This window comes from Perognathus longimembris, chromosome 21 (assembly GCF_023159225.1).
Source record: "Perognathus longimembris pacificus isolate PPM17 chromosome 21, ASM2315922v1, whole genome shotgun sequence".
Taxonomy (NCBI): domain Eukaryota; kingdom Metazoa; phylum Chordata; class Mammalia; order Rodentia; family Heteromyidae; genus Perognathus; species Perognathus longimembris.
Genome location: NC_063181.1, coordinates 5,860,300 through 5,887,205, shown reverse-complemented (window position 1 = coordinate 5,887,205; position 26,906 = coordinate 5,860,300). Strand labels below are relative to the sequence as shown.

At 49.1% G+C, this 26,906-nt stretch overlaps 1 protein-coding gene across 4 annotated transcripts in view; it reads left to right on the top strand.

Moving 5' to 3' along the window:
- The window catches only part of Ptk2b (protein tyrosine kinase 2 beta), a 92,114-nt gene that overhangs the window by 41,495 nt on the left and 23,713 nt on the right, over nt 1–26,906 (top strand). For all 4 annotated transcript variants that reach the window (XM_048330401.1, XM_048330400.1, XM_048330399.1 and 1 more), the window contains exons 2-5: nt 13,689–13,929; nt 24,707–24,885; nt 25,619–25,706; nt 26,826–26,905. In XM_048330401.1, coding sequence (XP_048186358.1) covers nt 13,726–13,929; nt 24,707–24,885; nt 25,619–25,706; nt 26,826–26,905 — 551 coding nt within the window. In that variant the 5' untranslated portion in view covers nt 13,689–13,725. The remainder of the gene's footprint in view (nt 1–13,688; nt 13,930–24,706; nt 24,886–25,618; nt 25,707–26,825; nt 26,906) is intronic.

Sequence of the window (26,906 nt, the reverse complement as noted above, 5' to 3'; positions counted from 1 at the left end):
CCGGACCGGTAGTTTGTCACCCTCCCAGCGCAAGTGTGGGAACCACACGGGATGTCATGGGCTGAGGAGCAAGCCTGTGCTGTCCACAGGAAACCAAGTTTTGCTAATGTAGGATGAGTAAGTCCTGGTGATCTAATGGGCTGTGATTAATCATATGGTATTATGGACTTTGTACTTGCTCTCACTGCACAGAGAAACTTCTATAATGCAAATTGTAACTGTGTGAAGAAGTGAATATGCTAATTAGCTTGACTATAAGGCATCATAAAACCGTATACCCTAAGTATAAACGATTTCCTTAAACTATATTTTAAAAATGGTTGTACATCCTTGTAGTTTCCACTGTTATGTAGATTAAAGGCATGAGGATTATTTGGGCCTAGTAAACAATTACCATAAATAAATAGCAAAATAAAGTAAGTAAATAAACAGAAATTTAAAAAGCATCACCTGGGACCTGGGCATTTTGGTGCCTGTCTATACCTGCCTGAGAGTCTGAGCCAGGAGAGTTTTAGGCTGGCCTAGGCTACATAGTGAGTTCAAGACCAGCCTGGGTTATACAGGGAGACACTGAGGGGAACCCCCCCCCCCCAGTGCTACTGTATAAAGTACACATGGCCAGCCCAACCTCAGATGTCTCCATCAAGATAGGCAGTTCAGGCTGCCGCAGGCGGAGAACCCTCGTACTGTTCAAGGTTATGCGTTTGGTCTGGTAAGCATTAGAATCCAGAGCTCCAGAGAACACTGCCGGGGAGCCTGTGGGGGCAGAGGCCTCCTGGCAGGCCTGACTCAGGCTCTTTGCCAGGTTCTCCATTACCACAGGGTGTGGCCACAAAGAACCCAGCCCGGACCCAATCACACTTCTGCTCTCCACCTTCCCTGAGACCTGTGGGGAGTCACTTGCTCAGCCCCAGGGTTCCCCATGCACCAAGGTGAGCAAAGGAAAGTGCATACCTTTTGGGCTCTGAAGGTGGTGTGGGCTCACCATGCCGGGAAGGGGCTGCCTTAGTGCAGGGCTGGGAAGTGCTCCTGCTGGCTTCCCACCTGACCAGCCCTTCAGTGGCCACGTGGAGAGGTCAGAGGAGGGGCTCTGCCGTTGCTGGGGTCTCAGGACTGGAGAGAGAACCTAGAACACAGCGTGGCAAAGCGCTGAGAGGTCTAGCTACATGCCATGGGCCCCAGGACCGTTGAGGATAGAGTAACTTCCTGTCGTGTCAGATTCTGCTTGCCACCCTTCCTTGGTTGCTTCTTCTCCACATGGCATGCCCCAGTCCTGATTTTGGACAGGATCTAATGTAAATTGGAGGCCCTGTTTACTCTCTCCTCTAGCGACTGGTAAGAAGACTCGATGGGCCACCCTCTGAGGGCCATGTGGAGACCGCAGGAAGTCAGACCAAAAGGAAAGAAGCAAGAGGCAGCCGCACAGACAAGAGCACTAGCTTTAGCTTTGTAGGCCAAACTGCACATATTTTAAAATATATTTAACCAATATAGCACAAAGAGAACTTAAGATGTTCCAACGGCATGCAATTCTAAATGTAGATGTATTTTTTAGGTAGTTAGATAAAATCAGTATGTAAATTCCGTTCTCTGTCACTTAAGATTTTTATATAAATTTTTTCATGTACTACTACTACTACACAGACACACACACACAGCACAGACACACAGACACACACACACACACGCACACACACACACAGACACACGCACACAGACACACACACACACACACACACACACACGGAGTGGAGCTTGATCTCCGGGCCTTGCATTCTTGCTTGGCTTTTTTGCTCAAGGCTAGCATTCTACCACTTGAGCACCATTTCCAGCTTTTGCTAATTGATGGGAGATAAGAGTCTCACAGGCTTTTCTGCCTGGGCTGGCTTGGAACCCTGAGCCTCAGATCTCAGCCTCCTCAGTAGCTAGGATGACAGGCCTGAGCCACTGGCTTTGCTCCTTATATCTGTGTCATGGTTTCTCATTATTGGTATTGCTTAGATTGTCCCCTAGTACTTCATTGGGTCTTTGTTCTTATTCTCATTATTTCATTATGGTAGAGGATACAGCTTTGAACATCTTTGTGTAAGTGACCTATATAACCCTTGCCTTAGATGTGTACAGTGTGTTTCCCAAAGTCGGAGGACCAGAACATGGAAGTGGTTTCATGCTGAACTATCTTGCTCTTCAGAAAGCCATTTCTGAATTAATTGACAATAGTACCAGTTTTATTAATGAGTCCAAAACAAATTATTTTTACTACTTGCCTCTAGGTCTCTTGGCTTGTTTGATGACTATGTTGTGGATTCTTCCAAGTTGTTTTCATTAGCATTTTTAACCACTGAGATTTCTTTCATCTATTTTTAATTTCCCCCAAGTCCTTTCTGCACAGGTGGCATCCTGTTTGCTTGACGGGGCATCTAAATTGTTATTTTATTCAATTCACATTCAGATGAAGGCTGATTGTGGCACCGGGCAGATGGGTGCTGTGGTGTTGGATGGTTGTGATGTCTGTTTACGGAAAGCAGATTTTTAGTGTGTGCTGGATTTGCAGGGCGGCAGGCTGGAAGCTGGAAGGTGGAAAAGCTTGGCCATCCCAGCTATGCTGGAGACCGAGATGAGAAGGATTTCAATCTCAGGACCACTCAGGCAAACGTGTCTGCTAGACCCCATTTCAAGCTGGGCATTGTCTGCAATCCCTGGCATGGTAGGAAGTACAAAGAAGAGAATAGTGGTTCAGTCTAGCCCAGCAGAAAAGAGGATCTTGTCTCAAAAACAACCACAGAGAAAAAGTCTGGAGGACACTATGTAGGAAAATGAACTGGACATCTTAGGGATGTGGACGGGAGGGAAAGATGGGAGGGGGACGTCAGAAGGGGGAAAATGGTTCAAAAAGAATTGTACTGATTGTACCTCAGTCATGTAACTGTAACCCCTCTGTGTATCAACTACACAAAGACAATTTTTTAAAAAGAACTAAGTAGGACACACATACACACACACACACACACACACACACACACACACACACACACACACACACACCGGTCTGGAGGAATGGCTTACATACAGCACCTGCATAGCAAGCATGAGGCCGAGTGCAAACCACAGCACCACAGAAATAGTTATAAAAGAAAATTTAGAAAGGAAAGCCCCTGCCTAGCTGGCTCAGCCATTTCCCCCCATCCTCAGGACATCTGCTTTGATCAACAGAGGAGAAGTAGTAAGGACGCAAAGGTGAGAATGGGCAATTGTGCATAGGACGGTGCGTCATCCAGTCAGCCCTCTCTATGCGAATGGTCTCTACCTCCAGGTTCAACCAAACAGGGCTTTCAAATATTTGAAAAACATTGCGTCGGTACCGAACATGTATAAACCCTTTGTTCCTTGTGTTGTTCCTTGAATAGTAGAGCAACATAATTATTTAAATAGTATTTATATTGAATTAGTCATCTAAAGACCATTGAAAGCAAACCCAGGGATGCATGTAGGTTAGATGCGTCTTATACAAGGGGCTCGAGTGCGCTGCATCATAGAACCTGAGAGGATCCCACTATCGGTCCCTGCAGAGGCAGGGTGATGACAGCACACAAACAGAAAGATCCTTTCCCCTCCTTCCTTGCATTACATTTCTCCTAAGCCTAGAGTTGGGTGCAGGGATGGGGCCCATCTGCAGGCCTACAACCATGTGCACCCAGCCGTCCACCCTGCCTTCCCAAGTCTCACGCCTCCCTTAGGCCTTAGGTATCCGTGGCATGTGTCAGAGCCTCCAGGCTTCACCCTGGAACACAGGCTCCCCAGCCCGGGGCCCTTTGGTGGTTAGGGCCGGGGATGCGGCCACATGTGAACAAATCACAGTTTTTCTCTCAGGGAATCGCTAGCAACCCCAGCATTAACTGCACTCGCTTCGACTGGCGGCCACCTCACAGTGACTAACGGTGAACCTGCAGTTAGTGTCACCCTGTTGTATAAGCCGCGGTGCCACTAAACCACGCCGTCCTCATCCTAGACGGAGGCAAGTTCTTCTTGTTGACCTCGCTTTTTGAGGCGGGGTGTTGTGGTGTGTGGTCCCCACACCAGCCTGGAACTCCAGGCCCTCCAGGTTCTGGGATTACAGTTGTGCGCCATCACACCCACCCAGAACCATCTTGTCTTCATCTGCAAGAGGAAAGTCATCTATCCCATTTCACCGGTCTCCTTTGGTTCTACTTGCTATAAGGCATTCTCTTTGATCTGTTGTTAAAGTCATCATCTCTCCCAATCCATAGTCAGCTTATAACCCTTATAACCTTAATACCCAGCTAAAGGGTAAAAAGGGCAATTCCAACTGCAAGTTCCTATGGATATTGCCTCAGCAGTCTTGGGACAAAGCCATTTAACCACCTGCAAATTCTCCTGCACATTGTGTGGCCTCCTCGGTATCCTTTCCAGAAAATGGAGAACTCAGACATGCAAGTCGAGCACTGATTCATCACCACAGCAATTTTCCTAGCCCAACAACCAACGTTGCATCCGGATCACCCTAAGAAGGAAACGAGATCGGATGGTACTGGAGGTGGGGAGAGAAGGCAGAGCACAGGACACGTTGGAAGTGGAGGAGAGTTTCTTTTTCGGGAGCAGATGACAAGAGGTGTGGCTTGGAATGGTTTGGCTTTGGGGAGGCTGGAAAGGCACAGAAGCCCTCTGGAGGAAGGAGAATGTCGGAAGAGGCCATGCTTCCCTGTGGTTTTCACTTTTCCCTCTTGCAGTGCCGGAGTGGCCAGACAGGACTGAGGGAGACATTAGGGGTCAGACTGGGCTGGATGCCACAGACCCTGAAATCGGCCTTCCTCATTGGGGGGGGGGGGGTCTCTCGTTGTTTAGAGAGTGGATGCCCGGACGCAGTGACAGCCAGTGACACCGTTCCTCCCCCACTCTGACGCCTGTAAGGTCTCACTGGTGTCTTGAAGCTGACCATACTATAATACACACCGGAGACGTTGGCGAATTCTTCAAGGCATTCTCCCTGGATGCGCCCCCTTTATCCTAACAATTCCCGCGGCTTGCTCGGTCACATCTCTTGTATCGTCCTGCTGCCACGTTTACACATTTTTAAATGAGAATCTACTTTCCTGTAGAGTGAAGCCCAAATTCCTTAATACATTGCCACCTTCTCGCCTTGTTTCCCAACCATCCCTTCTCTTTCCCAGCCCGGCGTCATGTCATTCCGGTTCCTGATCTTGCTGAGTAAGGATGCCTGAGATACCAAAGCCTAGTCAGCAAATCCTGTTCCGTGCTCTTCTGATATCAAGCTTAGCGGCCTTATAGAACCCATAGTGTGTGTGTGTGTGTGTGTGTGTGTGTGTGTGTGTGTGTGTGTGTGTGTGTGTGTGTGTTCTAGATTATGACTCCTGTAATCAAATTCCTGTTTGTTTATTGTCATCTCTCCAAGCTCTGCTGTGGTTCCTGGTACCTGAGACACGGGAAGGGAGAGAAGGCGAGCAAATGAGTGAAAAGGGAATGAGACAGAGAGAGAGGGAAGGGAAGAAGGGAGAGAAGGAAGGACAGAGAGAGAGAGAGAGAGAGAGAGAGAGAGAGAGAGAGGAAAGCTGAAGACTTGATGACAGGGATTGGAAGGAAATAAAGATGGAAGAAAAACAGGTAGCTACAAACCATTCCAAAACTGGCAAATAGGAAGCAAAGAATTGTGATTTGCTTTTCTTTTTAGTCTGTTTGAGGCGGAATCTTGCTCCATCGCTCAGTCTCAGGTTCTCCTCCTGCCTCCCCCTTCCAGTTTAGGTTGGGGAAGCAGAGGAACCCAAAGATCAAACGAGGGGAGAGCGGAATCTGACTAGCTACCGGGACTAAAGAACTAGACCAGCACAGGGAGCGGCGTTACCCTCACGGAGCAGGTTGGGCTCCATGTCCCCGCCTCTCCTTCCTGCCCTGTGCCCCATCCACTGGCCCCCAGGTGGGGGCAGGCTCTGGCAGCAGAAGGGCTCCAAGGGGGTAATGGGTGCGGGGGTGGGGAGCCAACATGTGGCAGAGTCTCCACGAGTGCTTTTTTGAATTACACTGAATTATAGCTGGCACTAATCACACCCTTTCTGGTTCCTTCCTTCACAAGGTGGTGGGGAGGGATCCTGAGAGAGGAGGGAAGGGATTAACCAAATGAAGGGGGCCCTGGAGCAGTAGAATGCCAGCCCTGTGGGACCTGGGGACTGAAAGGACTTGGACTGGGAAGGGGGCTCAGCCTGGAGCCAGCAGGGGCCAACTTGCCCAGAGACGCAGGAATGGCCCCCTAAGATTGCAAGGTCATTGCAGTGAGTCAAGTCTCGGCACCCAGCTGGCCCCCGATAGGAAGGGCCTGCGTTCCCCATTTGTTGGTGTGGAAACAACGAGGGGAAGTGACTCAGAGACAGTGGAACTAAAGCGTGCCTCTCTCGTGACATTCTGACTTCTGCCAGACCCAAGGGGCTGGCACTTGGACTGTCTCCCCCGTGAGGCTTCCTGCCACAGAACACAGCCTGTGTGTCCTCAGGCGGGGCAAGGGGCCAGGGGAGCAGAGCATGCGGGCGGGGAGGGAGGAGGAAGGTGGTCGTGATGGAGCAGCCCAGAGCTCCCTGCTTTGACCACCCGGCATTGCACTTGCGGGGCCGAGGGGACCTCTTAAAGGCACATCGTGCTGTTAGATTTCAGGTCCTTTCTTTGGGCCATCCATACATATTTGGAAACCACATGTTTGAGAGGGCTTTACAGAGGTCACCTCCGACTCCCATAGATGGTCTTAGCCTCCTGTCCCGGGGTGGGGGGGACAAAGAGGGGTCATTTCTGTTCAGATCTCACAGCTGATAAACTGCAGAGACCCGGGGCTCAAGGCCCAAAGCGACTCCCGTCATTTTATAAACCAGTGTGCATTGTGAATCTGGAACAGGGCAGATTATGTTAGCATAAAGTACCATCCTCGCTGAACATACTCAGCTTTATGATGAATTGTCTGTGTTGCTTTCCCGTGTTGCTGGGCACAGGGGAACATCACCAAGGCCACCAGCGGTGTGCCAGCCACCGTGTGCAGACCCTGGCCCGCCCAACCTTACACCTCCCGCCATCAGAGCTGGGCAGCAGCTGATCCTGACACCAGCCGCTGAGCACGGCACCAGCCCACTGGCATTTGGTAACTGTCACTGGCCAGAAGGTGGCAGGCCGGGTGGGTGTGACGTCAGGGAGATGAGCCCTGGCGCACTTGACTCATTCGGACCGAATTTAAAGCCTGTGTCCTCAGAGATGCTGCGCCCGGGACATTCCTCATCACCTATGCTGGGGTCAGTCAGCGTGGAGGCCCGGCTACTGCCCCCTACAGCTGTGTGAGCTAGGCAGGGCGATTTCTTTAGGCTTCAGTTGTTGTTTTTTCTCTTAGAGAATAAGGCTGATATTTTCCATCTATTTTTCTGGGGGGGGGGGGAAACCACAGATTATCTACTGAAACTCCGACACAACACAGTGTAGTGTGTGTGTGTGTGCGTGTGTGTGCGTGAGCACGCGCACACACACGCACACATACACACCAGTACTTGAGCTTGAATTCAGAGCCTGGGCGCTGTGACTCCGCTTGATCCGCTCAGCACTGGCATTGTGCCCCTTCTGGCTCTGTGGTAGTCAATTTGGGATAGAAGCCTCATGGACTTTCCTGTCTGAACTGGCTTCAAACCCAGATCTTCAGCTATCACTCTCTGGAGTAGCTAGGATTATGGGAGCGAGCCACGGGCACCGCCACATGTGTTTAAAGGAAATCACGCTGTTCTTTCATCCAGGGCAAAAACTACACGATGCTTCAGTATAAGCTTAATTCTGCTACAGCTCCCGATTCCTGAGGCAGGTAAATGTCTTGCCTTCCAGGAAGAACATAACTTATTTTCTTCCTGAAGATTCTCAGGGACTTGGAGATGGAATGGCCTCCTTGAGTACCCTTTGCAACTTTGAGCCAAGAAGTTCTTATAGCCAATCAACACTTTTCCTGTTTTAATTTGGGCCCATTTCCTTGTGTTTGTTATTCTTCGATTGTGACCTGAGCAGTTCTGGGGGCTGGGAGGTGAGCTGGAGCCCAGAATGGATCACAGCCAGAGATTAGACCGGTGCCATGGCATGTGCAGGCCTCTGACACTCCTGAAAGGTCCGGGGCAGACCAGGACACAAAGAATATCAACAGGTCTGGGAATGCCAGGAAGGCGTTCTGGAGAAAGGGGCTGGGCTTTCGGCTCAAAAGCTGAAGGTCAGAGGACTTGGTGAACATCCAAGCCAGAGACGAGCTTTTGTTGGTGAGAAATTCAAATAATCAGGCAAAGTATAGAGAAATGGGAACATTATGTTGTCAGGAATAGGAGTTGGCGTCTCCTAAGGAACACGGCTAGAATCAGACCTGGCTCCTAACTGAAGCAGACCCTGCTCAGTCAGGCTGAGAGACAACCTCTCAAGTGGATCAGCCTGTGGGATTCGGGTTGTAGTTTCTCATTATACTATTTCCTGAAGATATTTTATTTTTAGAGCAGTTTAAAGTTTGCAGCAAAACTGGGGATAAAGTACAGAGGAATCTCCCTATCCTCACATATGCACTCTCCCCCAAGAGCAACATTTCACCCCAGAGTAGAATATTTATTGCAATTGCTAGTACATCACTATTGTCCAGTCCATAATTCGCACCAGGGGTCATTCTTTTTTTAATTTTTATTATCAAACTGATGTACAGAGAGGTTACAGTTTCATACGTTAGGCATTGGATACATTTCTTGTACTGTTTGTTACCTCCTCCCTCATTCCCCCCCTCCCTCCCCCTTTCCCTCCCCCCCCATGAGTTGTTCAGTTCATTTACACAAAACAGTTTTGCAAGTATTGCTTTTGTAGTTGTTTGTCTTTTTTTTACCTTGTGTCTCTCGATTTTAGTATTCCCTTTCAGTTTCCTAGTTCTAATACCAGTATACATGGTTTCCAATATACTCAGTTAAGATACAGAGATAGTGTAGGTACAACCACAGGAAGGGGATACAAGAAGATCATCAATAATAGAAGCTACAGTTACACATGGCACGTTGAAAGTAGTTACAACGGTGATATAACAATTGTTTCCATAACATGGAGTTCATTTCACTTAGCATCATCTTATGTGTTCATAAGGGTATAGCTATTGGGTTCTTGTGATCCTCTGCTATGACTTGCCTAAACCTGTACTAATTATTCCCTATGAGGGAGACCATAGAGTCCATGTTTCTTTGGGTCTGGCTCACTTCACTTAGTATAACTTTTTCCAGGTCCTTCCATTTCCTTACAAATGGGGCAATGTCATTCTTTCTGATGGAGGCATAAAATTCCATTGTGTATATGTACCACATTTTCCCGATCCATTCGTCTTCTGAGGGGCATCTGGGTTGGTTCCAGATTCTCCAGGGGTCATTCTTATACCCAGTTCTGGGGGTCTAGACAAAGACACAAAGATTTGTATCCACCATGATATCACCATTGAGAATAGTTTCACTGCCCTCTCACTTCCTGTGTGCTCCTTGACCATTTTCCCTGTCCCTCAAGATGGCAAACCACTGGTCCTTCGTTGTCTTAACACTTATACCTTTGCCAGAATGTTACAGAGTCCAAATCATGTAGTAGGTAGCCTTTTCAAACTGGATTCTTTTACCTAAAAATGTGTATTGAATGTTCCTCCTTATAGTTCATGGATTGATTGCTCATTTATTTTTGGTGCTAAATAACATTCTACTAGCTAGATACACCACAGTTTGTGTATCCGTTCACCTACTGAACAACATCTCCGTTGCTTCCACATTTTGGCAATTGTGAGTCAAGCTGCTATAAACATCCATGTGTAGGTTTTTTGTGTAGACATAAGTTTTCAACTTCTTTGGGTAAATACCAAGAGGCGTGATTGCTAGATCATCTAGTAAAAGAATGTTTCATCTTGTAAGAAACTCCAAAGCTGTCTTCCAAAATGGCCACACCATCGTGCACTCCACCCGCGGTGAGTGACAGGTGCTGGCGTTGTGGTTGGGATTTTTACCTCCTTTTAGCAACTCAAGTTGGAAAGCACTACCTTTCATGAGCCAGTAACGGCAGCAGCTCAGGCCCAGAAGCACCTGGAGGTCTTTGCCCTAAACTCCCGCCAGAGTTGGCCCTGACCTCAACTGGGCCCTGGCTTCTAAGTCCCCCGCTCTACCTCTACCCCTACCCCTGTATTCTGTCTGTCACAGAGGGCTTTCTCCTCCACTCCTCTCTCCAGATAGGTAAACGTGGGGTTTTCCCAGCTCTCACCAGCTAGCTCTCCTGAGTTCTGCGGACACCTTCCTGCTTAACTATTCTCTCACACTCTTCCCAGGGGGTTGCCGGGTTCCCAGTTCTCCTTCCTTGGAGTGATGACCCGTTGAGTGAGGCTGCTACCTGGGTTGATGAGGCAGCTCTGGGGACTTCCAGAGCTGCAGACAAACCTCGCCTGCTTCCTCGTGGCTGCCTGGGAGCTGTGGTGTGAACTGAGCTGTGGCTAGGATGCCCTTCTTCCCAGCACCGCGTCCACCTTCCCGGCAGCACTGATGGTTCCAGTGGCCTTGGGGAGGCCGGCATGTTGAGAAAGACTCACAGAGCCTTGGGACTTCTGTCTAGTCAGTTCAGGCTGCTCTCACAAAGCAATGGGTGGCTTACAAATGACATTCACTTCTCACAATTCTGGAAATCCAAGACAGGCTGCCAGCATGGTCAAGTTTAGGTGAAAGCTCTCTTCCTGGCTGCGCATCACCAACCTACTGCCAGAAAGGTGAACACGCTTTTTCAGGTGAAAGGACAGCAATCACATCCGTGAGGGCTCCACCCTCATGACTTCATCGCTTCCTGTTGCCGCCGTCTTGGGGGTTAGGTTTGGAATATTAGGGAACACAGCATCCAGTGTTTTGCAGGGAGAATCTAGTCACAGGAGACAGATACCATAAGCCACTCCACTTCCTCCCGCAGACACCAGTTTTGTAACTCTGCCTTCTGAAGACATCTTGTAAATTAACTCCTGCAAATAGACACCAAAGGCCGCTGGCCCAAGAAACACTGGGGCCGGCTGTGTGTGGGTTCTCTACCTAACTGCACCTAGTTTCCTGTGTGTATCCCTGCCAGAGTGTATTGTCTTTAGGGGCAAGAGGCCTGTTTTCACACTTGTGTCGCCTAGTGGTATTTCTGCCATCCCCTGCGCAATCATCTCAGGCCAGACTATTTCAGTATTCACTCTCAACTCTCAGCTGTTCACTCCACCTGGTTGTGCTTTCTGAGTTCTCGCTAGTGCAGAACTGGCTGTAGATGCTGGGAACAAGTGTGCAAAGCTGAGTCTAAATACCCCAGCTCTCTCTGTATCTCTGTGTGTGTCTCTGTCTTTGTCTCTCTCTGTCTCTGTCTCTCTGTCCCTGTCTCTCTCTGTATCTCTGTGTGTGTCTGTGTCTTTGTCTCTCTCTGTCTCTGTCTCTGTCTCTCTATCTGTGTGTGTGTCTCTCTGTCTCTGTCTCTCTGTCTCTGTCTCTGTCTCTCTGTCTCTCTCTCTCTCTCTGTCTCTCTCTCTCTCTCTGAGTGGATGTGTTCTAGTTTCCAGCAGAACTGAATGGGAGGTGACCAGGGATCCCTCAACGGGCCACCTTCCCCTCCCATGCACACATTTCCCCTCTCTTAGTAGTGTTTCCTGGGATTCATTCTCGATAACTTCCTTCGGATTCCTCGTTGTAGTTCAAAGGGAAATCATCAAACCTTTCTCTATCACGTGGCAGGACACTGGCACACAGGATGCTCGGCAGATGTGTGTTGAAATTAGGGATCCTTCTAGAATGCAGGGATGGCTAGTCAGTTGTGCAGACAGGGCTGTAGCTACAGGTATACTGATGTGTGGACATTGTCTCTACAGTAAAGTAGGTTGGACATGCTCCTCTCCATCATTCACATTCCAGATGGTGTCTGTCTTTGTTAGCTGTGTTTGGTGCCTCCCTTGTCTATCTGCCCCTGACCTAGGGGACATTTTCTGCACTCCCTCTTCTTCACATCTCTTTTGGGTTTTCATAATGCATTTGCTTCAAAAAAAAAAAAAAAAAGCCAGGCATTGGTGGCTCACGCCTGTGATCCTAGCTACTCAGGAGGCTGAGATCTGAGGATCATGGTTCAAAATCAGCCCAGGCAGGAAAGTCCCTGAGACTCTTATCCTCAATAAACTGGTGCTGGGGCTCAAGTGGTAGATAGCTAGCCTTGAGCACAGAGAGGCTCGGGGACAGCCCCCAGGCCTTGAATTCAAGTCCAGGACTGGCAAAAAAAAAAAAAAAGACTCCTCAAAGATAAGAAATATCTACATCTGTGTTTTCTAGTGCCTAGCATAGAAGAGAAATAATATATACAGCCTAGTGCAGACTGAGATCTGAGGATCGTAGTTTAAAGCCAGCCCAAGCAGGAAAGTCCATGAGACCTCTATCTCCAACAAACTCTCAAAAAGCTGGAAGTGGAGCTATGGCTCAAATAGTAGAGTTTACAGCCTTAGGCAGAAAAACCTAAAGGACAGTGTCCAAGGGCCTTGAATTCAAACCCCAGTACTGTCACAAAAAGAAAAAGGAATTAAATATACAGAATAAAAAGAAGCTACAATTACATTTTTTAAAAATATTTGACTGCGTTTGTCTTTCAACTTTGCCAGATTCACCATTTAGAACAACTTCCAGGCCGATAATTTCCCTCTGAAGTCCCAAGTCTCTTTCTGAAGAAAGAGGGATCTTCTTTCCTCAAGGATAGATCTAAAGATTTCAGGATGACACCAAGCTTGTCCTATAGCCGTAGCCCCAGCCCAGGCTGAAAACGCCTGAGATATTTACAGCATACCCATGCCAGGTCCCCAATTCAGCCCCACACAGAGGCAGCTCCAAAGAAGGGCTCGAAGGCAGCGTTTCTCCCAGGGAAGAGCCTTGCTCCACAGCACCAGGGCCAAGCAGAACTCGTCTCCTTTGACAGTCCACAGGCAGTAATCCTCGGTGGTCCCGTTGGACTGAGAGGCAGAGCCAGGGTAAACTACAGACCCACGAGCTTCTTTGCGAAGCCGGGCTGTCAGGACTGGTCTGGGATTCTTCTGGTTTGTTCTGATTTGATTCTTGCAATCCTGGGGTTTGAACTAGGAAGCAGAGTGGTGTTTTTTTCTTCGGTCATCCTACCTGGGACAAGGGGCATGCTCGGTGGTGTTCCGTGGGGCCTAGGCCTCTGGCGTGGTTGGGGTTGAAGGGCGGATGAGGGTCTCTGCCCCTGCCTGCCTCCACCCACCCTCGTGCCTGGGTCCTTTCTGCCTTCCCTGTCCCAGTTCCCCTGCGTTCCCATTCCCACTTGGTCCCGGCCCTCTCTCCTTGTCTCTGCTTCTCTCCTGCTACTTTCTACGGCCTCACTCCTTGCTTTTTCCGCTCTCCAGTGCCTTGGAACGGTGCTGCGGCCGCCTCCTCCCACAGCTGCCTTTGTTCCGTGGGGGCCCCTTGCCTGGGAGCCAGCCGTGTGTGTGTGTGTGTGTGTGTGTGTGTGTGTGTGTGTGTGCGCGTGTGTGCACGCTGGATGCCCTGGAGGGGAACCTTCAGGAATGAGAGGACGTGTCCTCTGCGTCTGGCTTGGAGCTCGGTGGGTGCCATCCACCGACCCTTGTCAGGACTGTCCCTCTGCCGTCTCTGCAGGATTGCCATGTGCCGGTCCTAGCTACGGTCCGAGAGGATGTCCGGGGTGTCTGAGCCCCTGAGCCGAGTGAAGGTGGGCACATTACGCCGGCCCGAGGGCCCCCCGGAGCCCATGGTGGTGGTACCGGTGGACGTGGAGAAAGAAGATGTGCGCATCCTCAAGGTCTGCTTCTACAGCAACAGCTTCAACCCTGGGAAGAACTTCAAACTGGTCAAATGCACGGTGCAGACGGAGGTCCGGGTGAGTACGGGGGCCGCTGCGCCCTCTGTGTGCATGGCCTCCCCTCTCCCTCTTTGGGCCCGGCCAGCTCTCTTGGACTGCTTGCAGGCAGGATGCAAGTTGGCATCAGGAGAGACCCTCCGAGGGCCAGCTTCCTTAGGTGTCCACGAGTGAGGGGTGAGAACCTTTGCTTGAACCCCTCATCTGATTTGGTCTGATTTGGTCTTTGGTATGATGAATCTCAACTCGTGAAGCACTTGTGGCATTGGAGGTTCTTGATGATGATGACGAAGGTGATGGTGGCGTTGACTGTGGAGCAGGTGAAGAAGGTCTTGGTGGTGGGGTGGTGATGGTGGTAGCGGCTAGAGCCTTTGAAAGCACCTCGTGTGTGGTTCCTCGTTGACTTCTCAATGTAGAGCCTCATCGAACAATACCATTATCGCCATCACGGTATGGAGGAGGGAACGAAGTGGAGAGGGGCTAAGCAAATCAGTAGTAGGCAGTAGGCTTTGTTCTCAAACCCCAGCAGCCCATCACCGCAGCCTCTACTCTTCACTACTCTTCCAGTGAAGAGATGGGATTGAAACGCGTGGAGGGTTTAGGAAATGGAAGTAGAAGACCAGAGATTCGGGAATGTGGACGAGGGAGGCGTGGCGCGCTGTGGCCCAGGCTCAGACCCAGGAGCCAAGATGAAGAATGCTGCTGGAGGAGAAGCTTTCTGGGAGTGGAGAATCCAGGAGCGCAGTCTGAGCTCCAGGCCTGAGATTCTCCTGAGTAGCCCCTCTCTCCCTCTGCTTCCTGACTTTGGACTCCCCTCCCCTCCCTTGGCCTTAATTTCAATGGATATTTTGCCTTCCAACTACTTGTCTTCTTTCATCATCCTTCCAGTACTGAAAATGCAGCCAGTGCCTTCCGAGTTGCCAAACACATGTCCTTCCGGAAGAACCGTTCCGAACTGAGCTGCGTCCAACACCCACTACTTAGCTGAGTTTGATCGAATAGAATTGCTGGAGTTTCCTGTGGCACAAGCCATGTGTGGCACAGTTACTCCATGTATATTTGCCCATATCATGTTTTTATCTTTAGTCTCCAGTGCTTTCTATGCAAATAGCCTCATGATGTTTCCATTGTGCCATTAAAAACAATAAAACCCTGGGCTTGGTGGTCTACACCTGTAACCCCAGCCCACAGGAGGCTAAAACAAGAGGGCCATAAGTTTGAGACCAGTGTGGGTTACATCGTGAGACCCTGTCTCAAAAAACCACAACGTGGAAAAGCAGTGGAAATAATGCCCAGCCTTGGTGCCCAGGAGCTCATAGAAATTTGGCAGGTGGTAGAGATACTCAAGCAATGCACCAAATGAAGACGATACGCTGCTTTCCGTGATTTTTCTTTTCCATTGCCCTTGTGTTGGATAGTCATAGGAAACTGTGTTTGTTTGGAAGCTCTGAGTCTCCATAACGAGTGGAGGCTTATATCATTATATTTTCCTCTAAGGTGCTAATTTGCTTGTCTGGGAAAGAGGTTAAGATGAGCCTTAGAAAACAAGGGGTAGAGCATGACCCAGACAAGCCCACACAGGGAGTCTCCAAATCTGTCTCCCCTCCTCTCCTCCCCTCCCCTCCCCTCCCCTACCCTCCCTTCCCCTCCCCTCCCCTCCCCTCCCCTCCTCTCCTCCCCTCACCTCCCCTCCCCTCCTCTCCTCCCCTCCTCTCCCCTCCCCTCCCCTCCCCTCCCCTCCTCCCCTTCCCTCCCCTCCCCTAGGTGTTGCTTGCCTGAAGAAGGTGAGAGGCCCAAACACAGCCTGCTTTGCCATCCTGCTCATGTTTACCACCACACAGGGGAATTCAAGCTTCATGGTACCTTCCAGAATGGCCAGAGAGACAAAACCCAGATAGTGCGACCGATTGACACCACCCTGTACTCTTATTTACCTGTCAGACACTGAACCTGGTTAGCTTCGAGTTTAAACCTGTCACCTAACCAGACACAGGGCATTGTGAACCCCCTAATTTCAACATTGACGCCCTGACACGGTGTGCTGGTATTTGTTGGGAGGTGCCGTGGTCTGAGTGTACCTGTCCTCTTAAGAATACTTCCATTATTGGAACTCCCTACGCATGTGATAACTACCGAAAGGTAGAGCATTTGGGAAGCGAGCGAGTCGGGAGAGAGACAGCCTCACCCAGGAGGCCAGCGTCCTTTAGAAGAGGTGTGAGGGACCGGCCCGCCTCTTCCCTGCGGCCCTGGGAGCACACAGCAACAAGTGGCATCTTCAGGGCCTTCCCTGACATGGCCTCCGCTGGAGCCTTGGTCCTGAAGTGCCCCACCTTCCGAACTTTGAGACTACCTTTCTCTGCTTCCTATTTACTCAGTTCTGGGCATTTTTATCCTAGGAACAGGCCTAGGACAGAGCCGGCAGCTCCCCGTGGTTGGAGGACAAGCCTGTGGCCTACAGTCCATGAGTTTGGGTTGTTTGTTCTCAGACAAGTCCCTGCTGCCCTCTTTCCAATACCACCCGGGCCCCAAGCTTAGAGCAAGTGGGAAGGATGTACCTGTCCTCACGAGTTGCCACTTCTGACGAACAGAACGTCGGCCCTGAAGGGAAGAGATGCTTAGATTCCGGAACGTGGGGGGAGGCCGCAGACCTGCACCCCAGTGACACGAAAAGGGGTGCAGCCGCACCCTTCCCCCACTTCCTGTGTGTGCCCCGGGCCCCCCAACCCACACAGACACCTACCCAGGGGGGCCCAGGCAGGCCTGCGGTGCCTGATGTCAAGGCCTCTCTGTCTCTGAAGGCTCATGACATCAGCAAGTGAGTTGTCAGGTGTCTGTGCTGTTGTTTCTATTTTTGATCTGGCGGGTGCATTGCCCGACGTCCTCTGTGGAGCTTTTGCCACCTCAGACTGAACACCTCCCGAGTGAGCAGTTACGCACAATGTACTATTTTGTTCTTCAAGGGCTTTTAGAAAACTATTCTGTTTATGTGGGGGGGGGGGAGGGCGGGGACCAGGAACTTGTACAGCCTTGTATCTGTTTCCTACTGCTGCCATAACAGCTCGTTACAATCCTGGTGGCTTAGCATCGTGGAAGTTACTTTCTTAGAGAGATCTGGAAGCCAAAAGTCCTAGGCAAAGTGTCAGCAGTGCTTCGCTGCCTCCAAAGGCTCTAAGACAGACTCTGCCCTGCCCCTCGCCGTTTCTGATGGCGCCAGGCTTCCCTTGGCTTGTGGTAGCATCACTCTAGGCTCTGCCTGTGTCTTCACATGGCACTCTCTCCTCTCTGTGTGTCTTTTATAAGGACAGTTACCACTGGGGTTAGGAGTGACCCAGATCGTCCAAAATAACATGATCTTGAGATCTTCACTTCATCAAACTACACAGACTCTTTTTCCAAGTGACGTTTGTGAGGTTCTGGGAGTCTCTTGGAGACCTCATTTAACTCCCGGCAGCCTCTGCGAGAATCACAGTGTGGGTCCTGGTTTTGATAGTCATGCACACATGGGCCAGGACACAGGATCTATAGATTTGCTAAAATAGTTGATAAGTTATTATCAAGTGGTGGCTAGTTGGTTAGTTGAACCGATGAATGGACGCATTTGCCATGGAGACATCCACCCATGGTGATGTCGTGGCCACTATAATTGAAGAGGGACATGGCTCTCACTGGGTGGTGGTCATGGTATTAAAGAGTCTCACACAACAAAGGATCTTCTTGCCCCAGATGTCTATGGAGCCCTGTTAAGATTCACTGGTTTGAATTATGAAGCATTCTCATAAAATGAAAGTCCTCAATCCCATCCCCCCCCATAACATTCTTCACCTGTCATATGAAAGCAACTCATGTCACGCTGTCCTAATGCTCAGAGGCTCTTGGTCAGCTTTAAGTGAATGGTAAAGTCGTACAAGGTGGGGAGGGCCCCGTCGTGGGCCTTAGGAGACCCATAGAACTTGATACAGCACAGGACAGACATAGGATTCTCTTTGGTTGCCTGTGGCTATCTGCCTTATTGATAACTTTGTAGGCCTGCCAGTGATGTTATACCACCCAAATGGTGCTCAGCAGACAGAAGGGACCATACCCTGGCAAGCATTTTAGTAGGGGAATTCTTTTTGTTTTTTCTTAAGAAATACAGTAAATCTACCTGGTACTTTCCTGCTTGGTTTTACTATTCCTTCTTCCTCCTAAAGCATGTCCTGAGTGGTGGGACCTTAAATTAAAAGAAACTTGTGGTTCTTTTTGCAAGCAAAAGGAAGTTGTTGGGTTTTTTCTGTGCTGTTTCTTCTGGCTGGCATGGCTGGAAGAACCTGGGGCCGCAGCCCAATCACCTCAGAGAGCCATTTTATCATTGATCATCTTTCTCTCACCTCTGACTGCTGTTGGCCTCATCTCACGCATTGCCATCGTGGCCACGGAGATTCTGTGGTCCTCGCGTGATAATAGCTACCGTTTAAGCACCAACTGTGAGCTGATCGTACAAAATAACTACTTTTTATGTGTCCGTAAACCACATGAGGTCAGCCCGTCTCAGTAAAGTCTCACCCTCCAAAAAAATACTAGTTTTCCCCCTAAAACTCGCTGGCAATAAATGGAAATGCTGAATCTCATCTCTGGAGGCATACTGGGAATAATAGTCAAACGGTTGCTCATGGAGCTCTGGAACTGTAACGGGGAGAAGACATAACCTGGGCTGAAGGGGTGGGGCCTTGGTTGCCCTCGCTGGACCAGTCACTGACTACGGACCACCTGCAGTAAGAAGTGGGACCCCAGGGAGGGAAGGGGCGTCCTGGGAGAGGACGTGGAGGACGGGGCTGCCGCCTCATTCCTAAAACTTGGTTATCAACATTAAATATGTTTAATAAGCCCAACGGGGGAAAAAAGAGATTGTTTATTAAAATTTCATGAGCCTGACAAACAGCGAGACTACAGAGATTACCACAGGAGTTCTATGTTGTGACGAGGAGAGTCTCGTTAAATAAATACAAACTAGATTTAATAGAGGAAAGGGAACGTGAATCGAAAAGGTCATGGTTTGGGTGACCTTTCCCTTTCTGGAAGCACAGTCAAGCGTGGCTTAATGACAGACAACTGCATTGTTCTGTGATTTTTGTCCCTGTACAATATTGATGAGTAGACACAGACTAAGACTGCTTTGCTGGGCTGGGGATATGGCCTAGTGGCAAGAGCGCTTGCCTCCTATACATGAAGCCCTGGGTTCAATTCCCCAGCACCACATATACAGAAAATGGCCAGAAGTGGCGCTGTGGCTCAAGTGGAAGAGTGCTAGCCTTGAGCAAAAAAGAAGCCAGGGACAGTGCTCAGGCCCTGAGTCCAAGCCCCAGGACTGGCCAAAAAAAAAAAAAAAGACTGCTTTGCTGCTGCTCGGTGACATAGAATTTCATGGGACCGTTCTCTTACACGTGGTCATCATCGACTAAAACGTCCTAATGCAGTGCCTGGCCTCAAATTATCGAGTGCCACTCCTGTGTCTAAACCACAACAGGGTAGGACAGATAATGGGAAGACAGGAAAGGGCAGTTTGAGGTCTTCACACTATCTGATAAAGCAAATAAATCAACATTAGCCAAGAAGAAGGAAAACCCACCGGAAGACAGACGTTTGCAGGCAGGCATCAGAAAGCCGTTCGCACCCAGGTCGTGACGTAGGGACAGTGCCTGGCAGCCCTGCACGGGAGGAAGGCAGCCTTCCTGCAGTGGGAAGGGCCGGGGCGCATCTACAAAGCAGCCCATACTATTAACACAGGGCATCTAGCAACTGAGTATGTAAGCAGCTTGTCCCGTCACTCCTAAGGAGTGAGTTATTAATACAGAGAAAGAAATACTGACTCGTTAATGACAATTGATGAGCTGTGGGAAGATCGCTGGTGTTGCTGCTCCCACTTCAGAGAAGCTTGTGAGAGAAGCTTCTAGATTCCCAGAGAAGAGGCCACAAGGAGCCAGGAAGGGGCTGCAGGCAATGAGGATAACCTAGGGGCGATGACTCCAGACCCCCCCCCCCCCAAGCTGACCCTTCTCTTCCTTCACTCATATCCCCACACCAAGGCCACGTCCTTCCTGCCATCTATGAATGTAAGCTGCTCCCTCGTTGAGCGTGGTGTGCAGGCTCCAGAGCCTTCTAGCTGTTCTCTGCATGAGGAGCATGTGACAGACGATTGCTGGTGGTTTCTTTGAATGAAGAGTCAAGCTGTGGGTGGATAGGACAAAAGTAAAATCTTGTAGGGAGGAAGCTGTGGCCCAGCGAGCTGAAAGGATGAAAGGGTGTATCAAAATTGGGTTCCTACTCTGGTTTGTGTGTGATTCTAAAGTTCCGTGTGTGTGTGTGTGTGTGTGTGTGTGTGTGTGTGTGTGTGTGTGTTGGTACCAGAGTTCCAACTCAAGGCCTCACAGTTGCTCTTCTTGCTTGCTTGACTGTCATGCTACCACTTGACCCATGCTTCTAGCCCAGCTTTTTTTTTTATTTTTTTTTATTATTAATTGAACATAAATTTTTTTTACAAGGTGTTGTGCAAAGAGGGTGCAGTTACATAGTAGGGGAGTGTGTACATTTCTTGTGATATCTTACAACCTGTTTTTCCATCCCTTGTCTAGGTCAGGTAGACCCATATGCAATATACAGTGTATCAAGCACATATACAGTGTTCACAGACTTGGTCTCTACTGTCTCTCCATCTCCCTTTGTTAACAGTCATATATCAGGGAGATCATGCCCCTTTGTTTTCTGTGTTCTAGGCTTGTCTCACTCAACATTATTTGTTCGAGTTCTGACCATTTCCCTGCGAATAACAATATTTCACCATTCCTAATCGCTATGTAGTATTCCATTGTGTATAAGTACCATATTTTTTTGGATCCATTCATCTGTGGAGGGGCATCTGGGTTGTTTCCAAATTTTGCTAGCCCAGCTTTTTGATGGTCATTTTGGAGACAGGGATTTCCTGCCCTGGCTGGCTTCAAACTGATCTCATTCTCCTGGGTAGCTAGTATTCTAGGCATGACCTACCAGCGCCCAGCTGCTATTACTCTTTCTGTGCCACTTGTAGGCATCAACCTTGTTACACCTGAAGGACAGACACACTGTTCAATGCAGTCCTGACACAATGCAATTCCTGCGTTAACATGGACTCCATAGATTGGGGACTTTGTCTGCAAGACACCCCTCCCCTCCGCCCCCAGTCACAAGCTCCAGAGTTCTCAGACCGCCCAGACCGTTGATTAGCTATGAATTTGAGGGCTCCTACCGTTCTATCAGATTCCATGTTTTGTTAGAACAGCTCATAGAACTCGGGAAAATACTACCTGCTGACTACAGTTTTATCATAAAGATACAGATTAGAACCGGCCAGTGGTGGAGTGCATAGCCCAAAGTCTCAGGATATCCCAAACAGGAAGCTTCCGTGTCTTAGGGCTGTGTCACCCTCAGGCTCATCCATGTGTACCACCAGTACAATGCTCACCTGCACACCAGCATCTAGAGTTTTCTTAGGTAAGCATGGTTGATAGATGGATGGAATCATTGCCCAAGCAACTGCACTTAATGTCCCCTCCCATCTCCCAAGGCCTGGCTGGCTGTTTAGCCCTCTGATCACATGGTTGGTCTTGCCTGTCTGACACTGGAACCCACCAGGTGTGTCAGGTCATTAGCCTGACTTCAAGCATGGCCCAGGACTCCACCATGAATGACCACGGCAGGTCTGTCACTTGGAAAGTTCCGAGATCTGGGGGCTCACCACACCCAAAACCAAGGACAAGGATCAGCCCATTTCAGCCGTCAGCCTGGCGACATTGGGCTGGAGGTGTGGAGCCCTTTGGTGGCACCCTGTCTCCCTGAGGAGCTCCAGGTTTGTCCACCCTGGCAAGAATCTACTCGGCACCAGGCAGCTTCCCAGAGAGTTCCATTTCAGGATTAGAAGCTCTCTTCTTTACCAGGTACCAAACTCTACCTTACTATGCTAACACGCAAGGTCCTCTACTTCACACCATGTACAACCATATGGCTATATGGGTTACAGACCTAAAAGTAAAAGTTAAAACCATGGAACTTGTAAAAGAAGACAAAATATGTTAATGACCTGGCAACAGGCAAAGATTTTTTAGGGTGCAGAAAGCCATAAAAAGAACATTTTGATAGCTTCAAATCAAAAGATACTGACATGGAAATGTATAACAAGCAGGCGAGCCCATATACATGAAGAGAATATTCAGGAAGCAAATCATCAAAAGTATTTTTACTTAGAATGTCTATTACTCAATAATAAAACGATAACATAAAGAATGGTTAAAACCTTCAGATACCTCACAAAAGGAGGATGGCCAATAAACACATGAAAATGTGCTCAATATAATTTTTCATCAGGGAGATGCAAAATAGAGCAAATCAGATATCGTGTGTGTGTGTGTGTGTGTTCATTCACATACACATGTATACATCTATAAAGGTAGATAGTATTACAAAGAAACCACTGAATGTAATTGGAAATATATAACAGAACTCTCATGTCACATTGGATATAGAAAGTTGAATCACCTTTGATTCAGTAATTCTACTTCTCAGGATTTATCGAAAGGAAATAGCATACAAACATAAAAGTACTTGTATGAATAAATTCCACAATCATCAAAGCTAGAAGTAGTCCAGATTTCAAGGAGTAGGAGGGCTAAATATACATCTTGTGGTTTGTTTACAAGTAAGAATGTCACCGTCAATACAAAGAAACAAAGTACTAACATCCCCAACAATAGGACTGAATCTCAGACAGAACACTGAGAGAAAAATACTGTATGGAATGTCGCCGTCTAGATGGTAGCCGAGCTCACTGAAGCCGGGGCGAGTGAGCGGGGACCATGAAGGCTGACGAAGATGAAGGATTTTCTGGGAATCTGGAGAGCTCTGCGTCTTAATTGGTGTGTGGGATACATACACAAGTGTATTCTTGTGTCAGAATGGCACAGTTGAAATTTGTGCGTCTTATTGTCCATCCATTTTACCTTGAAGAACTGTAAAAATGACATGAAGCAAGATTGGCGGAATGTTGGTCATGGCCGGACTGTCTGGGCAAGGAGGGTTATTAGCCCCTCCTATGTGCTTTGTACGGATTTGATAGTTTCAATACTAAGTCTCACGATGGGGTTCTAGCCCTGAGGAAATTAGACATTAGATGAGTAGGTTTCGGTTTCGGTCGGGGACAGGGAAAGTTCCGTACATCCACATCAGAGCCGGGACTTCAGTTGGCGCTCAGGAGGAAAAGAGGGGTTCTGGGTAAACTGTCAGCATGACCCTGTGGACAGGACAGGGCAGAAGGTGGAGACAATGACCAAAAAAAGTGTTTATTTCACAACCTTGACCCCATGCTCTTCTGACCTAGACTCCCATGGCTCTTCCGGTGGTTACCGCAGATCGTATCTTCTTCTTTCATCCTCCTCTGCCTTGCCCCACCGGGCTTCTGTCCTGCCCGTCATCTTTCCTAATTGAGAGTCATTTTCCTGCTAGGAAAGGGATTTTTCAGGCTAAGGATCATCTAGCTTCACCAGTCTACAGAGTCTAAAAAAGATGGCAAGGGGCAGCTGGACCCATCCGTGGGGAGACCCACACGGATGCAGAACTTGGCATGGTTCCAAACCACTATTAAATAATAGCTTGACTTTTTTTTTTCTGCTGGAGGTAGGAGAGAGGGTTTCTTCTAAGAAAAAATGGAATGCCTCCCTCTTTATGTTCTAAATAAGGAACCACTGCCTTTTACTTACTAAATTAGTCAACTTCTTGAAAGGCATGCTAGGAAAACATAATGTCTCAGAAGCTTCCAGCACATCCCACCCCCCTTCCCGGCTTGGTGATGCAAAGACAGCAACAGATAGGGGGTGCCGTCCAGTTATTAGACTTGAACCACCGCTCCGTCAGGCCCGGGTCAGCCGCCCACTGTCTGTGGACCTACGTGAGGAACAGGGCTTAAAATGGCACCAGAGTGATTTCGGAACTAGTCGGGGGCCTTACTGATAGGCTTCTAGGCCACTGCCCCTTAGGCTCTTCTGTTAATCCAACTGCAGCTCTGGGCCAGGAAGCCGTGGGATCGGACTCCAGGCAGGTGTCCCACTTAACCACTGGGAAACAGAACCAGAGGGCACCTTCTTTGTAAGCCCTCCATTTCCCATGGCCATTCTTAGAGCATGGACACAGTGGCCCTCAATCTCTTGATGTGAGTCTTGTCTTCCTTTCTTATCCTGCCCTACCAGTCCCTAAGTCAGCTTAATCTAGTAGCAGTACTCACAGGCCAGTAACAGGGTGCAGAATCCCACCTTAATCCCTCGAACTGCATACCTACACCCGTTTTCTCGGTAGGCATTTAAGGATGGTGGTCTGCTTACTTCCCTGTGTTTGTGGACTCAGAGGAACAACATGTGCCAAGTACCAAGCAGTGCCTGGTCCAGTACTCAGTCATGTGGACTGAATCGGAGACCTTTTGGAAGTTGCTTTTGGTAGGACAGGTTCCCGGCCATCATTAAGGGAGTTGATTGGCACACGGTGCAGTGCAGTGCAGTAGCTCAGAATGTTCTCTGCCTCTGCTTTTTGTCCTCACTTCCAATAGCTCCTTCTCCTTCCTTTATCTCACATTGCCTGATTGTTCACTGATCAGACAGAATCCATGTCACCTCGCCCTGAATCTAGAGCCTCAGAACAAGTAGACAGAACCCCACCCTAGCAAAATCACAAGGGGCAGGGGGCGGTCCATGAGAACAGATAACCAGCAGGGGGCACTCCTGAGTCACAGCCCTCTCTTCCATAGGAGATCATCACCTCCATCCTGCTGAGTGGCCGGATTGGACCCAACATCCAGTTGTCTGAGTGCTACGGGCTGAGGCTGAAGCACATGAAGTCTGACGAGATCCACTGGTTACACCCGCAGATGACGGTGGGCGAGGTCCAGGACAAGTATGAATGTCTACACGTGGAAGCTGAATGGAGGTAGGAAGGCAGCCCTCCATCCCAGCGCTCACTCACAACATCAGAATCGAATTAAAAACAACCTGCGCGGCATTCTAACTCTAGTCCTCACACTGTGTCCGGGTCATGTATTTTCAAGGTGTAACATGGGCGCCCAATGAAACCTCATCCCGGGTCAGAACTCTAGGACAGCCTCAGACAAGATGCCATTGGCGCTATGGTGACGGGGAGAGTGGGTGGCTAGGAGAGGGAGCCCCAGTAAGGGTCTGTAGACCTAAGGAAAGCAGGTGTGGTGAAGGAGAGATGAAGAATCATGACTGGCTGGGACCACCGCTTGCTGTCCACCTCTCTGTTACAGCTTTCCACTCAGCCACAAAGGAGGGAAAGAAAGAAACCAATACTGAGGGGCTGGGGATATGGCCTAGTGGCAAGAGTGCTTGCCTCGTATACATGAGGCCCTGGGTTCGATTCCTCAGCACCACATATACAGAAAACGGCCAGAAGTGGCGCTATGGCTCAAGTGGCAGAGTGCTAGCCTTGAGCAAAAGGAAGCCAGGGACAGTGCTCAGGCCCTGAGTTGACGGCCCAGTACTGGCCAAAAAAAAGAAAAAAGAAACCAATACTGATAGGCAGCCAGGCGCCTCACGGGCAGACCTTCCATACTGGGCGATGGAAACTTTCCCCCGGGCCTCACTGCTTCCTTGCGATTCCAGCTTCTCTGTGTCAACCAGAGTATCTGTCCGTCCTATTGCAGATATGACCTTCAAATCCGTTACCTGCCTGAAGACTTCATGGAGAGCCTGAAGGAAGACAGGACTACGCTGCTTTACTTTTACCAACAGGTTTAAAAAAAAAAAAAAGTACCCCAGGGTCTCATTGTATCCTAAATATTGAATATCATCCATCTGTCTATCCATCAATTCATTCATTCATTCACCATGCATCTATGATTCTTCCACTCATCCACCATCTATGAATCCATTCATGCACCCATCTATCCATATACCCACTCATCTATCTCTCCATCCCCCTATCCATTCATCCATCCATCCATCAGTATATCCATCCACCCACTCCTCCATCAATCTACCCATTCGTCCATCATCCATCTATCATCCATCCACCAATCCCTCCATCTGTCTTATCTCTCCATCACCTCTACTGGGAAATGGAAGGACAAAACCCATCCTCTGGCCTGGGTAGTGAGATGGCAAGAGTAAGTTAACACACAGTTGGTTTCTAGCCCAAGGCTGCCATTGACTAACATAATATTCCCCGAGACTTCATTTACCTATATGATGCTGCTTTCTCTTCTATAAGATGAGTACTATACTTATTGGGTTGCTGTGAGAACCAACTATTACTGGCGGTGTGCTGACCCAACTAGCCCTGATTGTAATACCTGCCAATTCCCATGGTGTAAATATTCCCATTTCAAGCTACCAGCTCACAAAACTGCTGAGCTACAGAAATTTTGTACAGGATATAAAATTTCTACAGGCTCTTCTGAGCTACTTGAGCCTCACAGACAAACCATCAAGCGAAATGGGTTCTCGGCACAGGACCTGCATAGAGTAAACACCGGGCAGTGTGAGCAGCCACCACACATTTCTGTTGGTCTTAGCTCCCTCTTCCCCCTGATTTACTAGATAGCAGGCATCCCTTGGACCATGGAAGACATATTTCTGCTTAAGAACAGGTCTTCAAATCTATGTCTCTGAGTGGGGGTCCAGAGAGGATCTGACTTAGGGAAAGACTTTATGAAAGGGAGGCTTACGCCCCTCTTCCCAGGGCTCCAGAGCAGCAAAGCTAAGGGCTGGCTCTGCTTCCCGCTATCCTTGTCCTGTGATGTCCATGGAAGGAGGGCTGGCTCGGGAGCCAGGAGTGTGTTTAGTTCCTGGGGCCTCTGCACAGGGAAGGAAAGGTGGACATGAGCTTGACCTCTGGCCTTTCTCTACCAGCTCCGGAGTGACTACATGCAGTGTTACGCCAGCAAGGTCAGCGAGGGCATGGCGCTGCAGCTGGGCTGTCTGGAGCTCAGG